This window comes from Tyto alba, unplaced genomic scaffold (assembly GCF_018691265.1).
Source record: "Tyto alba isolate M040663 unplaced genomic scaffold, T.alba_DEE_v4.0 Super-Scaffold_9, whole genome shotgun sequence".
Lineage (NCBI taxonomy): Eukaryota > Metazoa > Chordata > Aves > Strigiformes > Tytonidae > Tyto > Tyto alba.
In genome coordinates this window covers 13,451,180-13,466,632 of record NW_024881330.1, presented here as the reverse complement: position 1 = coordinate 13,466,632, position 15,453 = coordinate 13,451,180, and the positions used below count along the sequence as shown (strand labels likewise).

Sequence of the window (15,453 nt, the reverse complement as noted above, 5' to 3'; positions counted from 1 at the left end):
CCTTTAGATCATACTCTTTTCACTGCATTCTATTGCACTTTAACATTTACTATGATTTCAAAGCTCTTAAGGGTAAAAGAGTGGTACACATCTTCCCGCAAGTGACATCAGCAGACTTTTGCTCAATTTGTGCTGATTTCTGAAGCTGGTTAGAAAGGACCCACTGGTAGTAGAGTCACTGTTTTATGAAATACATTACAGTTCATTGAACTCTGAAGAATATGAAAAAAGACTTGAGTGGACCTTCCAAAGTTCCTTCCAGTTCCTTGACAGAAAGACAAGAGAGCTGGAAATGAACCATCAGTTAAAGTGATGTAAGGCACAGAATTATGAAATGCCATCTGGCTGGTACAGGATAAGGAAATGTATCATTTTTGGTGGCTTCCACCTCCACAGAAAAAAGAAACAACTGTTTATGCAGCAAAGTGGTTTGATTATTTGGGAAGGTCCTGAACTAGCCACAGAAAAAAAAAATAGAGAAAAAAGGAGAGAAGATGAATTGGAATAGACAATAAATTGGAATTAATAATAATACTAATAATAATAATGCTGAAAACATTAGTAGTCACATCCCTTTGATAGCCTGAAGAAAGTAGCTGCTTTAATGCCTTATCTGATAATATTAGAAACATAAATAATAACAGAAAGTCATATTCATGTAGATATATATTCAACAAAGGTGATGCTACTGACATGCAGTGGGGAGCTACAGAAGTAAAACACCAAGATCAACACTGCTGCCTGTTTAAGAAATAGCAAGTAAACAAAAGAAGAAGGGGAAATGGTACTATATTGAAAATTGCATCACTTGTAAACAAGTCACTGACGACTCAGAGGTGAACCATCTTGGACATTTATGGATCAATGACCCTGCATCTAAAGCACAAGGAGAGGGAATATTGACCATTAATACCCAGAAGAGAACAGCATGTCCATGCAGTCAGCTAAAAATGTTCAGAACCTTCCCCCACGCCATGATCCCAAAACTGTTATGAGACAGGACTTTAATAAACAGACACTGAAAAAATCATTCTGTAATTTTTGCGGCAGGCTCAGGATTTCTAAAAATTAGAAAACATAAAAATACTGAATTTGACGCTGTGGAATTCTTGACTAGACCTCAGCTTGACAGGTAAAGAGAAACTGATTACCAAAATAAAGATTAGCCATAGCTTAGCTACAAGTGATTGTGCCTTGGTTATATTTATTATGTGCAAACAGAATAAAACCCAGTTTAGATGTACTTGGTGCTTTAAAAGTTCCAGTTTCATAAAGCTGGAAAAAATCCTGAACTCAGACTTGAGGAAAGAATCTGACTTCAGACATACAACTATTTTAAAAATAAGACTCTTCTAAAGTCACATCCAAACAAAAGGGTCACCAACAATAATCATAACGATGAAGTTAATCAAAATTTAAACCTTTCCCTCATACTACATATAACAAATGGAAAAAACAGGGGGAAAGCTCATGCATAGCAATAAGCTTAAGGGAAATGCTGTAGACTGCTCAGCGAAGCAAAATACACAAGGAACAGTCTTTTCGGCACATTAGGAACAAAAGGAATCCTAACAATAGTACAAAGTCCATTATTTGATAGAAATTCTTCAGTACTGAGAAATCTACAAAAGGCAGATCTATTCAATACACTGCTCTAACAGTCTCCAATGATATACTGGTATGCAGTGATAAATATTGTCTGTTCCAATAATAACCAACAGTGATAAATGACAGCAATTAAGGCTAGACACCAGGACACTGGATACAGCTAAAGCACGCAGAGGTCATCAGGAGTGTTGCAAGAGAGGAAATAATCCAGAAGAGAGTCATAAGAAGCATCAAGAGAGTAGAAGAGTATGCCTCACAAAGAAAAGCTCTACCTCAAACTTCTGTGTTTTACAAAGACAAGTTTGGGAACAATCATAGTACACGTTACCCAAAAGTGACAGTAAAGGGCTTTTCAGTCTAGCAAAGACACAAGAACCACTAGCCTGAAGTTAAAAGCAAATAATTGCAGTTATAAAAAATGGCATCTACTTCTAACCAGCTCAGGGGAATTCATTTAACAACCCAAGCGAAATAGACTGCCTTGCTGGCAATGTCTAAAGACAGTAACAAAAGGGTTTTCTAAATTATGAGAGCTTGCTTAAAGAGGTTGTAACTGAGGGCAATCCTCTAGTCTGCATCACGCAGGTTGTTTTAAACAGGGTTTCCCTAAGCACTCGCATTAATTTTTTTTCTGCATTAAATCCTTCTAAGCAAAAAACAAACAAAATACAGACAGCTGGTCAAAACCAACAGCACAGCTTTTAAAATTCTTCTTTCGTTCCTACGTTTAGTGGAATATTTGTTTTCATGTAACAAGTTTCATAACGAAATCCACTTTTTATTTATACAATGTTTATATACACTTCTACATGCCCAATATGCTCTCTGTACATCTGTATTTTAGAAATCAGTGGCACCTATTCCAGCTTGCCGACCAAGAGACGTTTCACCCTTCGTTATTTTACGTGACACTGCGCAAAGTAAACTTCCCTATCCTTCCGTTAACTGTTTAACCTACTAGAAAGTGTAAGCAGCTCTGAAATAAAGCACAAGTACCTACCAGATAATGCTCACTACTGCAGATACTCTGAGCCCTTTCAGAGATCCAGAACTGCCTCCATTACATGGTTTATTGAAGTCGGTGTTGATCTCCAGTGCCGCACATCCTGATCTAGGGGAAAGCTGAGCGTCAGAACGCACCCCGAAACCCAGACACCCCCAGAAGAGTAAACCAGACATCTTCCCCAACTTTGCCTGCACATACACCGTTCTGTTCCTCCACGCTCGCCCCCGCTCTGCAACGCCACGGGATGCGAGACAACTCTGGAGCCAGAACTTCATGGCTCGCTGGCTGCCGTCAGTCTGTCTGTCAGTCCGTCCGTCAGCCCGGGTGTGCGCAGCCCGGTGACACCGGGCGGGAACACGCCAGCTCCTCCGGGCACACCGGGATTGAACTTCTTGACTCTCCCACTGACGAGTCAGACGAATCTCCCTCCGCCCTGCGGCGAGCAAACCCGCGCACAGGCTCCGGGCTCCACGGCTGGCACAGGGCGGAGGAGGGAAGCACGGGGCGAGGAGATCGGCGTCGGTCCCGAAGGGGTTTAACCCCCGCTGCGGGTCGGGCCGGGCCGGGGTGCGTTTGTGTGTGTACGTGGGGGCACCCAGCAGTCCGCTTCCAAGTTACGCCCCAGCTCTGCCCCCGCCCCGGCTCCCCCAGACAGCCTGGAGCCCGCCGCCCCCGGCCGGCGATCCCCCCCCCCCGCCCTGGCCGCGAGGACAGCGCCGGCCGCTCGCCCGCCGCCGCCAGACAATAGGGAGGCGGGCGGGGCGCGGCCGGCCCACCGCGCCCACCCCGCGGGCGGCAGCGGGGCGGCCGCCCCCGCTGGGCCCGGCTCGGGGCCCGCCCGCCCCCGCCGCCCAGGGGCCGCCCCCGCCCCACGGAGGAGCGGGGCGGCGAGGGCGCCGCCGCTCCCCCGTCCTCGCCGAGGGAGCACCTGGGCCGCTCCCCGGGGGGAAGCGGGGGCGTGCGGGGGGCACGCCTCCCCGGGGCGGGAGGTGGTGGTGGTGGGGGGGGGGGGGTTGCCCTCCCGCCTCCCGGCGCCGACAGCCCCCTCTCCGCCCGCGCCCGAGGCGGCGGGAGACGCGAGCCCCTACCTGCCGGCGCCGCTCCGCCTCGCCCCCTCCGCCCGCGCCCGCGCCGCCCGCCTGCCTGCCCGCCTGCCGCCTTCGCTCACGGCCGCGCCGCCATCTTGCGTTTCACAAACTACTGCACTTCTTTTGGGGCGGGGGGGGCGGCGGGTGAGCCGGGAACTCCCAACGCCGCCGGCCGCCCGGGCCCTCGCCTCGCCGCCGCCCGCAGCGCCCACTCGCATCCTCCCGGCGCCTCGCTTGCCCCGGGGCGGGTGCGCGGGGAGGCCGGGCAGCGGCGGCCGGTGCCTCAGCCGCCCTGGCTGGGAGCGGGGGCGGAGCCGCTCCGCCGCCGCCCCGCCCGTCAGCCGGCGGACACCAGCCGGAGGGCGGCCCGGCCCCGCCGAGGCACCGGCCGGCCGCGGGGGGCTGTCCCGGCGCCGCAGCCCGGGGGCCACCCGCGTCTCCTCGCCCTTCGGCCGGGCGGTATGCCGGCGTGCGGCGGGGAGGAGGGGGCGACAGGCCGGCAGCTCCCGGGTGGCAGCGGCGCCCTCGCAGCCCGCTCCTCCACCGACAAACTTCGGAGCCGCGCTCAGACCCTCCCGCCACGCACCCACGCAGGTTTTCAGGACAGCCCCGTCTGTAGCCTCGAGCTCTTTCTCCGACGTCAGCCCCGAGTTTCCCTCAGGCGCCCTGAGCTGTCGCTGAGGGAGGACATTGCCGCAGGGTCTAGGGACCCAAACCAGGGGCGAGTCAGCACAGAAATAACGGCTCTGAGGGAAAAAAATCACATCCCCGTGCACCCCGTTTCTTGTTTAGTTACCAGAACTTGGAGAAAGGGGAGTTACTCGGTTAGTACAGACTAGATCTTTTGGTCAATATTTAGTTCTAACCCCCGCTGCCCACTTCTCAAAAACGTTGCATTTCTACGTACTATTTCTTTCATCACTGCTTGCCATTTTGGTTCAGACACTAAAATACTGTTTCCCCGAGAAAGAAAAAGATGTGGCCAGTGGGAACTGCTGTAAGAGTTAACTGTTAACAGTTGGTCACGGAAAATGAAGATTTACACAATTCTAATTAAAACCCCACCCAAACAGGTACAGTATCCTGTTGAGATTAGTGACAGGAGGTAGTCTGATCAAGCTTTGAAGGCCAAAAGTTCTGATACCAGGAATGTCTTTGGTTCCTCATTTCCACACTGTTACTCCTGTTCAGTTTTTCAAAGCATTATTTTGGGGAACGCGGTCAGCAAACCACCCTCACAAACCCATCAAAATCAGTGACAGCAGGCAAGGTAGAAATCAAGTTAAGGAAAAATGATGTAAATTCCTTTATTACATTTCCAATGTAATACATTAAATGTAAATTTTCAATATAATTTTTCTTCTCCTGTGCTTGCCTTTGCTGTATAACCAATACAGCAAGAGTGGGGTAAGCTGCTCACATACAGGTCTCATTTTAAAGTTTTAAGACTCACACTAGTTTTTAAGTGTAAGGCAGTTAATGATCAACATTATACTGTGATTAAGCAGACACCCCCCCCCCAATGTGATTAATTTATTAATACCCATCCAAATAATACAGAAATAAAAAATTCTGCATAGTGCAGAAATGTTTGGACAAACGCACTAGAAAGAAACGAAAAGAAAAAAATATACCTAGGAAACCAAACACAGAGAGATTGCACAGTTAGGCATTCAGTATCACCAAATGTTGTGTATGTGAGGTGATGTAACACAACACCAGTGTATCACGCCCTGTATTATAACTGATACAAAATTTTATTATCATAAAATTAAATTTTGCCTAACTCATTATATTAAAAAAAAAAAACCAAACCTGCCAAATTAACAGAAATTTGCTGGTTTGAAGAAGAATACATCTTCAAAACGGGGTATTGCTTTGCTTTTATTTAAATATATTTATTACTTAAATATATTTATCACCAACACTTTTATGCAATGAACGGATATAATTCTGTTCAGGTAACTAGAAAACTATTTACAATTTAATTCATCTACAAGCCACCTGACCTGCAACTAGCAATTTATATTAAAATGCTATTCTCCAGTATCAAGAAGACTGTAATTACGAGCAATAACAAACTTTACTTTAGAAAGTTACAGTAGTAAATCTTGCTTTGTTTCAAGTTAGGGTTTTTTTTTTTTTTTTTTGACAGGCAAAATACATCACAGCAAAAGGTATTATGTTTGTGGAAGGAGTGTTTCTCCCACATACTTTCTTTAGGTTGCTGCTCTATGAAAACCACTTGAGGGGCTATCAGGTAACTAAAAAGAAATTACCTCTGCACTGTATTAAGAGGTTTCTAAAGGATTTACTTTTCATATACCAAAATGAGATTTGGTTTAAAACCTTTATGTAATATGCACTGGACTATACAGCACCACTGACTACTTCAGAAAAATGTATTCCCACAAGCTGGAAGACAATGATAAAAGTTTATCTGGTTTTCAATAATTTCCTTTTAAAGAGAGGTAACTAAATTATCTGGGAGATGTGCAGATCTGCTGTGTTCCAAAGGCAATCACAGCAGTACATCACGTAGAAATATATATATAGGACAAAAATATCAAAGCAGTTAAAAGACTTTATTTGAGCTTCCTTAATAAATTTTAAGATATATTTGTTTACGTATAAATATGTATGTAGAAGTAACATTTATTGAATTATGCACATATAACAGCATGCAATGAAAACATTACAGAGTAGAAGTCAAGTATGCTGAAATCAAGTTTATTACTGAGCATAATTGAAGGCTGAAACTTCTTTCTTCATTTCCTAGTAAGAAAAAAAGACAAACTAGCAATCAGCATGAATAAAAGCTTAGGAACCCTGTTTATTTCTTCATAAAAAAAGAATCTGTACATACATACAACTGTTAATAATATTTAGCAAATACATGTGCTACCACCATCCCACTAGCTTCAAACACATCCTTATGCATCCAACATAGACAGTAGGCTAGAGACTGTATGGATCTGTATCAGTAGTGGTTTCAACAGTTAGAAAGAGGAGACAGTTCCTGAAGAGCCACAACTAAAAACTGGAAATGTTATTTCTGCACTCTGAATAATCATTTGTTAAAGTCTATCTCTTCATACAGCAGAGCTTGCTCCTGACCTACTCACACAGTTATTCTGAATAGGAGGTATTTTTTTGTTAAAGCTAAATGTAGAAGCAGAAAACAGAGAAATCAAGTCCCTTTAAATTTAAGCATTAAAAAGTAAGTCACAAAAGCTCACAAGCCTTGAGATAACATAAATAAATCCCTTCTCATGCTAAAACATGTCATTATACTGGATGAGAGAAGGGCATATTTTTCAAGAATGGCCTCCCTGAATCCAAATAATCCTCACTGTTGCACAATCAGAACGGAGCGTCTGTACTAACTCTTTATATCAGATGTGGAAGAAGAGATCGACAAGACCAGGGCCAAAGAGAAGAGGCTTCCCCTTTTTTAAGTCAGATTGAGAGGCATAAAGAATTTTATCTCTTTAAGGCACAAGCATCTCAAAGACAACTAGATTCAAGGATCTTGAATCTGGAGACTCAATATCCAATCTATCTAATGGACTTAATACTGGGAATGCCTGACTGGGACCTTGGTGCCTCTGGAAGATTTCTGCCGAGTTCTGACAACTCAGAAATCCTCTCTTACAAGAAGAGATCAGAGAATTTGACTCAGCATTAAACTGGCATAGACAGAAATCTTCCCTTATGTCAAATTAAAGATGCTCGAGTCATGTTAGTTAAAAAGAGATTATGATGAGACTACAGAAAAGTCTCAAACTCTTGTTATATTTCATACTTAATTTCTTTTCAAGAATGGAATAATTACTACATGAAGTATTATCATGTCTGACGGCCTGTAAGGGGAAAAAGGAAACAACAGGCTGATAAAAGCACCCTCCTTTCATAGCCTCCCACCCCTAAAAAGGTTCTGGAGAAGGACCACTGACAGACTGAGGTTAACTTCTTTGAGAGGGCTGTGTGGGTGGACCCATTGTCTTCAAGTTCAAGCCTTTTCCTGCTGAAATTGCCAACAATTATGCCAGATACAACAATGGTTTTGCAATATGGATAAATGTCTTCCAGACTGAAATGAAGAAGTCTTGTAACACAGACAACTAAGTAATAAAGAGCTAAGCAAGCGTGATGTCCCGAGTACACATATACATATGCATAACACACAAATGCATAACAGCGATAGAAAGTGCTATAAGACAAAAAAATTTACCTTCACTAATTTGGTTTTGTCATAATCATCTCGATGTTGGTAAATGCACTGACTAAGAACAGCATATAGTTTTTCCAGGTGAAATATATTGAAGTTCTTAGTTATTGCAGTGACAAAATGCAACAGTTGCTGAAGAAAAAAATGGAAACAACAAGTTTAGAATAGTTCAAGATCCTTTGCATAGGCTCTTTATGTTTTCAGAAGTGAAACAATAACAATACAAACAAAAGTGACATCTTACTTTCTTATATTGTTAAATAAAATGAGTGACACTTCAGAGAAGAGATTAAATATCTCACAAGATTTAACTGGAGAAAATGACTTAATTTTTAATACTTCAGAGAAAAGGAAGGCTTACATTTCAGACAATATTTTATCACTAATCAATCACATCAGCAATCATAATTGCGAATCAACTGCTTCCAGAAGAGCAGGGAATGACACAATTCACTTTGTCCTAGAGTAGCTGCCACAGCAAAGCCACTGTTGCATTTCATTAGAGAAACTGTTGCTGCAATGCAGAGCACCGTAAAATGGGTCTTCGGAAGCCAACTACAGATCTTCTAGATAGAGCTCTGCCAGCTGGAAACAGAAGCATCCTTAGGTGCTCACCTTTAGCCACTAGCTGAAAGTGTACTATGCCTACAACTGCTGGCAGAACACACTGCTTAAGTGTCTGACGCAGATCAGGAAGCAAAGTTATATCAGTTAGCTCCTACCTTTAAACTGAATAGTAGATAAAGTAGCAGAATAACTCTGCTTGTAGCAGATTACCAATCTCTCACACAGTTGTTTCTGTTACCAACGTCATGAATGTGACAATCTCTGGGAAAACAACAGTAACAAGCTAGTGGCAGCACCATCTTCCACTGCTGTGGTTGTTTAGTGTCTGTGTGAGGCTGTGAAGATGTAGCTGAAGAAATCAGCCATACCAAATGAAGTATTACTGCCTCACAACAGCCTGTCATCAAACTCTGCCTCCCTCAGATCAGCTAGCACAAAATTTGAGTGTTCCCCTCAACTTCGTTCTATATAATATGCAGATAAGACGCAGAAAAGTCACGTAGCATGCTCCCAGCTGCTGCAAACAGAAAAGGTAGAGTGTGACAGAAGTGTATGGTCAACATCCTCTGTGAAACTAGTTCCAGTTGCTGCCACATAGATGACTGCATGCTCTTCTATATGTTCATAAGCTTCTAGGCCTACTACCAACCAAACAAATGAACAAAAACCCCCCAAACCCAAGCAGCTACATCGTAGAGATTCACCTAGTTTAGTCACTTCAGGTAAGTTCCAAAGAGGCTCTCTGGTATGAGCAGCTAGTTCCAATGGCACCCATGTTAATGCAAAAAATTTTCTAAAAGATGTGTTTCATGACTGTAGCTCTCCTCATAGCTAAACATATAAGCTGAAACATATATAATGGCTCTACCGTACCATTTGTCCAGTGGGCAATAACTTTGAAGCACATATTAGCACCCTGACTCTGAAAAACCTGTGTGGCTTCTCTACATACACAGGAAGATATGAACAACAAAACCCCCTGAAATCTGCTTCCTTAGGAAGTCAGCTTTAAAAAGTTAGTTTCACCTCTACAAATTAGGTCACAGTGTAAAAAATGTGACAGGAATTAATGTTGGCACGCCCCTTCACCAAAGGGGATTCCTATCTGGTCACATTCTCCCCATGCAGGAAAACATCCATGTAATACTCCCTTTGTCATCACGGCAGGTAAACAGCAGCCCTCCTCCGCATTGGCCAACGTCCTGGACTCCAACCTAACAATTTTCTTAATTTTCCTCACTGCAATATCCCCTGAAGATCAGGTCCTTGTTCTACCCTCTCCAATTCATGCAAAGGAACCTCTTTACCTCCTGAAGCTAGGCCCATTTTTAACTCTTTCCCCAGCTGTAGCCTAGGATAGCAACTTCTCTCCTATGATGGACTGGAAAATCCTTATAGCACTGTAACTGTATGAATGCAAAATTCTAACACTGGATTTTGAAAGAATTTCAGAAAAGAAGGTATTAGTATTTTATCTGTGGTGAGCTTTATGTCAATCTGCTAATTCAAGTCTAAAGTCATCACTGTTAGAAATAGAGGTCCTCTTCAGGTTCCTAATAAATGAAAACCTCCAAGAAACCAAGCCAAAGCAAAACCTCAAAATCCACCATAAAAACTGTTAAGACATTAATAACCAACAGTACCAGCAGGTTGGCAGCTGCCTATTTTAAAATTCAACAAGCCCTTTAAAACTAAAAGTGAGGAAGAGAACCCAGTCTCCTAAAATTTAGTTCACTGAAAACAAGGACAACAGTCTACACCAGGTGTGGAAACACAACAGTCATAATCCATTACAGGTTGATTTATTTTGCAAGCTACATACCCTTCCCATAAATTGTTTTAATTGACATTGGTTAATAACTGAATTAATTTACAACTGTACATGTAGCAAAAAAATTTCCTACTTCAGAATTAACAAAATTGCAATTAAACTTACACTGAGCTCACAGTAATCCACAGTGACTGGCTGTGTGACAATTCCCACTGATTTCTCGGCACATGTCACCTGTTGCTCTTCTACCTGACAATGTCTTGCATGAGATATAGGGTGTATCCATGAATCTGGAATGACATAAATTTCTTAAGTCAGTATTTCTGTTAATCTGGAATACAGTATCTGTGAGGTATCCTGTACCTGGAATACAGTCTCTCTCTGGAATCAACAGAGACAGAACTGCTACCACTTTTTCACTGAGAAACACTTGACTTTTACTTTCTTCTTAGCAAAAGTCACTGCTCCATAAAAATCAGAAACTCAGACACAAAAAAAGCATTAAAGAAAAAGACAGGGTAAAAACAGAAAAAAAAAAAAAACAGTCACAGCATTACGGTACTGCATGGTAAAACTCTGAGGTAATTTAGGTCAGGAAACACATCTTACATTGAAAACTTTAGAACATAAGACTTCTATTTGGCATATGACTCTGGGTCCGTATTGCTTGAAGTACAGCTTTTTAATTTGTGCTACTCATTACTGGGAAGATACTCCTACAATAAAAGAAAGTTAATGACTGTTCCTCAAAGAGGTATCACTTGAAAAACAAACTTCAGAATCAAGAGACAGCAGCTGCCGAAAAACACAAGTTTGGCTAGCAGGAACTAGAGGGGCAGCATCATTATGCAAGAAACACTGTGTGCTGATTCTAGAGAGATACAACAGAAATAAGAGAATGGAATTAAAGAAGGCTAAAACATAACAAACAGTGTAATCCTCCTCAGGAAGAAAAAGCAGCTACGTGACCTGTTTGACCTTTCACTTACCATTTGAATCTCCATCTTCAGAACTTCCTGCTATTTGGCAATCCGGCATTTCACTCTCCTTTCTTAGGTCTGAATGTTCAGGAAGCATGACACTCTTCTTTTCAGAAGCAGATTTAGCCACAAGGAGAACTCTCTCTTTTTCATTTTCTGTCCCGGATTTATTTTCATTCCCATTTTTCTGTCGTTCTTGAAGTACGTTTTCATTTTCTTCCATAGAATAATCCTGTGTGGGCTCAGCTTCAGTGAGATCCATGTTAGAAACACATTTTCCTGGAGACTCTTCATCACTCTCTACCTTGTTTTGCTCTTCTGGAACTTTATTCTCTTTATTGAACTGAAAATTCCTTCTCTTTGTCATGATACCTCGAGACCCTCTGTTCTTTTTGCGTTTTCTTTTTGAAATATCTACAAAGAGATATCAGAAAAAGTAATCCAAAACATTACCAAAACAGTTCTTCCTTCACAATCCAGCATCCTCATCTTACTTGAGTTACAAGGAAAATGATCAAAGGAGCTCAAGTACCATTGTCCGTCTCTCTCTATATGTCTAGAGAAACAGTTGCAAGTTAATGAGGTCAATTTGCTATTAGTTTAAAAAAAAACAGCTACAGAATTTCATTCACAAAACCATCGGCTTCAAGATTCTATGTGCAGAAAATTCTTACTTTAGATAGGAAGTATTACCGCAAAGCAAGTTTATTAGGTGAAGTTGCTTACTGTCCTACTACCTGAACTAATATATATGAACAGGAAAGTATTTGGAGACGAGCTCTCCTTCAAATTTGTTATAAAGCTGTAAACTTCAAAAGTTAAACACGTTGGACAGTTGCAAGAGACAATTTTAAGGGAATATTTGCTGGAGAAAAAATTTCCTGTAAAGACTCACACCTCATATGCTTTCTGATTCAGTTAACCTTGTTTAAAGAATCAGACATCATAGAAACCTGTTGTGTCACAAGAACAGAGAAGGTATCAGTGACTTTAGCGATGTCTCCAAGGAAGTCTGAATAAAACGCAACTTGCCATTAGAGCAGGGTGTACTGGAACCTATAGGTGCTGCTGGCATCTTCACTTTTTCATTACACTTTGGGTCTGTTTTCTTACACCCAGGAACAGAGTTCTGCTTTGGCATTACATGGTAGTAAGACGGAGCATACTTTGAAGAGCTACAACCTTGCAATAAAGAACAGAGCACAAAGAATTGTGTCTTGCATTGTTGGTTACAATTACTAAAACAAGTATTAAAATCCATAGTGTGAAAAAACATACCTCTTTCCTTACGAGATTCTTTAATTTCTTCACAGCACTGTTCAAAAACTTCATCCATTTCTTCCCTCACTATGGCGTATGCAGTGTCTCTCAAAGTACAAGCTCTGTGCCTAATGAGACGATCTGAAATTTTGCAGTCAGAAGTGAGTCTTTTCTATCAGCTAATGAATTCCTCTATTTTGATTACTTAGAAAGACTTTATTCTTCTCACACATAGGTTCTGAAAGGTTATCTCAGTGAATATTTTCCGCGCAACTTCATAAAAGTTAATAATTAAAGCAAAAGCACTAGTTACTGATCAACACTTCCATCACAATTTCATGCCCAAGTAGTTTAACACTACAACATTTGCAACCTGGCAATAAATGCTCTCTATGGATTTTTAAAATTATCTAATCTGAAGTCTACTGTCCACAGGAGACATTTGTCCATTTATACATTTTAAATTTTTCCAAATTAGGGATAAAACCACATCCTCACCTCCAGGATCTTTATCTGGGTTGTACTCTAAAGCATTGCTACAGATTAGATCGATGTCTTTCAGAAAATCCCTCGCAGTTAGGTACTGGTGCAAGTCAATCTTAGAAAGAATTGCCGAAAGATCCATGGGCTGTTTAATAACTGCGTCATAATCAGGTACCTACAAATGAAATATATATGTGCTCAGAGATTTAACACAGTATCTACCAAAATTAATTATTTTAATAAAGTCAGATAAAGGACTTCTTAAAAACACCAAATGTTTATGGCACAAAGATGTGCAAATGAACCAGTTTCTTGAAAATAGAAGGACTATGTCAACTGACTTTGAAGAAACAGAGCAGAAGAGGGAAAAAAAGAGGCAGGGAGGTCAGAAGCACGTGTAGGGGCAGAGAAGGGAACAGACACCCAGAGTGGGATTCATTTCACTCCACTTCAGAAAATCAAAGCAAAGAAACCTTTCTCAGTGAAGTTACCCAAGATTCTCATTGCTGTTGGCAGCAAGAAGGCGGCTGCAGGAATTGCGCCTTTGAAATATTTGTCCTAGGCATCTACTTTAGAATGAGTTAACTGGACCCAGAGGTGCTGATTTCTTTACTCAGACCATAAAAGGAGCCTAATGCCTAGTTTAGATGAGGACATCTATGTTTGTTTAGATTATTCACATCTCAGAAACTAGAAATAAAGGGAAAGACAAGTCAGTGGACGCTTAGGGGAACAGGACTTTGCTGAAACACAAAGCTATATTAAAAGTACAGCTGACTTTAAAGTATATGCCCCTGGCTTAGATTTATTCAGTAAATTAAATGAGAGAGACTTAAGACGTGTACAGGAGGAAGAAGAAACCAGGCAGCCCTTATGGTTGATCTTATACCGAGGAGCCCCAGATGAAACAGGTAATAGAAATTTGCAGTTTATTTTAGAAACTGCTGCTTCTAACTCCTGTTCTCACAGAAACTACTGACAGCGAATTAAAGAACTTTAGTAAAACAGTCCTATAGATACTGTTTATAATTATAAAGAAAGAGATCTAATTTTCAGTGCTGTAACATGCCTACATATCAAAGCCTTTTCATGAGCAAACTGTATTGGCATCTGGTCTAACTGGCAGTTGGACTAGATGATCGCTGTAGGTCCCTTCCAACTGAAATACTATAAAGTTCTAAAGATGTCTTAGAAGGAACCCAGGGCTTTCAGTGAATACTCAAATAACAGACATTTAAGAGCCTCAAGGAGTCAGCAAAAGTAAAAGCAAAATTCTCTTCCTGCTTGTTGAAAAAATAGAATAGTACAGTCCTAAAACAAAAGATAAACATTCCGATAAAGGGGAATACTGAGACATACACACAGAGAGAAATTATGAGTACGCACAGATAAAATGGTATTACAGATCAACACTGATTTACCTCCTCTGGGTGAACAGGCTTTGTAAATGCTCTGAAACGTCTGTCAACAGCAAGTCTATGAGTTACATCCCTTAAGAAAATCCTAAGTTCACGCAACGTATCCTCCTCCTGCTCCTCCAGCCGTCTTATTTCTTCCTCTGTCAGCTGTCGAGGCTTAGGCGGCGGTGCTACAGGCAGTACTTCCAATGTCTGCCAAGCTTAAATTAATCAGAAACTTTTAGTCAATTTATGGTACTCAAAGAGAAGCATATGAAAAGCTATTGATAGAAAATTACCACCAAAGCAAATACTATACAGCTATTGACTTAGGAGTCAGCAAAGTTTTATATGTAGAATATCCTTACCTGCATTGTTTTTTGATGCAGGAGGTTTAGCAGCTTGATTTACAATTAAGTCCTCAAAAAACTTTCTTCTATCATCCTTATTAGGCAACTGGAGTTTGAAAACCTCATAATCATTAATAAACAATTCTTTTATCTAAAGCATGACGAGAAAAGATATTTCAGATATAACGTCACATAAATTCATATTCTATTCCAAAAAGATGAGTACCTTTCTAAATTAAACTGAATAATTATCTGGATAAGACTAACTGTGAAAAGTTATCTTCTTGGCCTTAAAAGGCTAGATTTTCATAGGTTAACATGGCAAATTAAAAGATCTTCTCTAAGGAAACACCTCTAGAGTTTAAGCTCAGTGAGGAGACCATACAACACACTGATAAGGTGGTGATAATCACCACCTCCAAGACTGCCTATTTTGTATTTAGCTGCATTGCTGTCCTTTAGTTTGAATCTTTATGGCAGCTACAGGTGCAACAGGCAAGGTTCAGCAGACAAATGCGGGCTTTTTGGTAAGGTGTTTTGTTTTGTTTTGTTTTTTAATTAATTTAAATTAGGTGTCTGAAGCTGCACACCTCCACATCTTACTCAATTTTTCAATCTCTACTACCAAAAGGAATAGAAGGAATTTCAGTACTTATTTTAGAAGGAATTTATTAACAGTATAAAAACTTCTGTAGAAAGTTAAGCCTTTTCA

At 41.4% G+C, this 15,453-nt stretch overlaps 2 protein-coding genes across 12 annotated transcripts in view; both read right to left on the bottom strand.

The window, feature by feature from the left end:
• ZHX1 (zinc fingers and homeoboxes 1) overlaps nt 1-4,010 on the bottom strand; it is a 30,089-nt gene extending 26,079 nt beyond the window's left edge. For 7 of the 9 annotated variants that reach the window (XR_006164692.1, XR_006164696.1, XR_006164693.1 and 4 more), the window contains exons 1-2: nt 2,813-3,259; nt 2,609-2,719 (exon numbers count right to left, since the gene is read on the bottom strand). The gene's annotated coding sequence lies outside the window, so the exon portion shown is untranslated. Of the gene's footprint in view, nt 1-2,608; nt 2,720-2,812; nt 3,260-3,702 lie in introns of those variants that run through there. The other 2 variants (XM_042785838.1, XM_042785839.1) reach the window with 2 other exon arrangements.
• A 974-nt stretch (nt 4,011-4,984) lies between these two features.
• ATAD2 (ATPase family AAA domain containing 2) overlaps nt 4,985-15,453 on the bottom strand; it is a 37,723-nt gene continuing 27,254 nt past the window's right edge. For 2 of the 3 annotated variants that reach the window (XM_032999658.2, XM_032999659.2), the window contains exons 20-28: nt 14,760-14,892; nt 14,416-14,612; nt 13,010-13,169; nt 12,530-12,652; nt 12,284-12,433; nt 11,261-11,665; nt 10,437-10,561; nt 7,937-8,065; nt 4,985-6,477 (exon numbers count right to left, since the gene is read on the bottom strand). In XM_032999658.2, coding sequence (XP_032855549.2) covers nt 6,436-6,477; nt 7,937-8,065; nt 10,437-10,561; nt 11,261-11,665; nt 12,284-12,433; nt 12,530-12,652; nt 13,010-13,169; nt 14,416-14,612; nt 14,760-14,892 — 1,464 coding nt within the window. In that variant the 3' untranslated portion in view covers nt 4,985-6,435. The remainder of the gene's footprint in view (nt 6,478-7,936; nt 8,066-10,436; nt 10,562-11,260; nt 11,666-12,283; nt 12,434-12,529; nt 12,653-13,009; nt 13,170-14,415; nt 14,613-14,759; nt 14,893-15,453) is intronic. The other variant, XM_032999660.2, reaches the window with a different exon arrangement.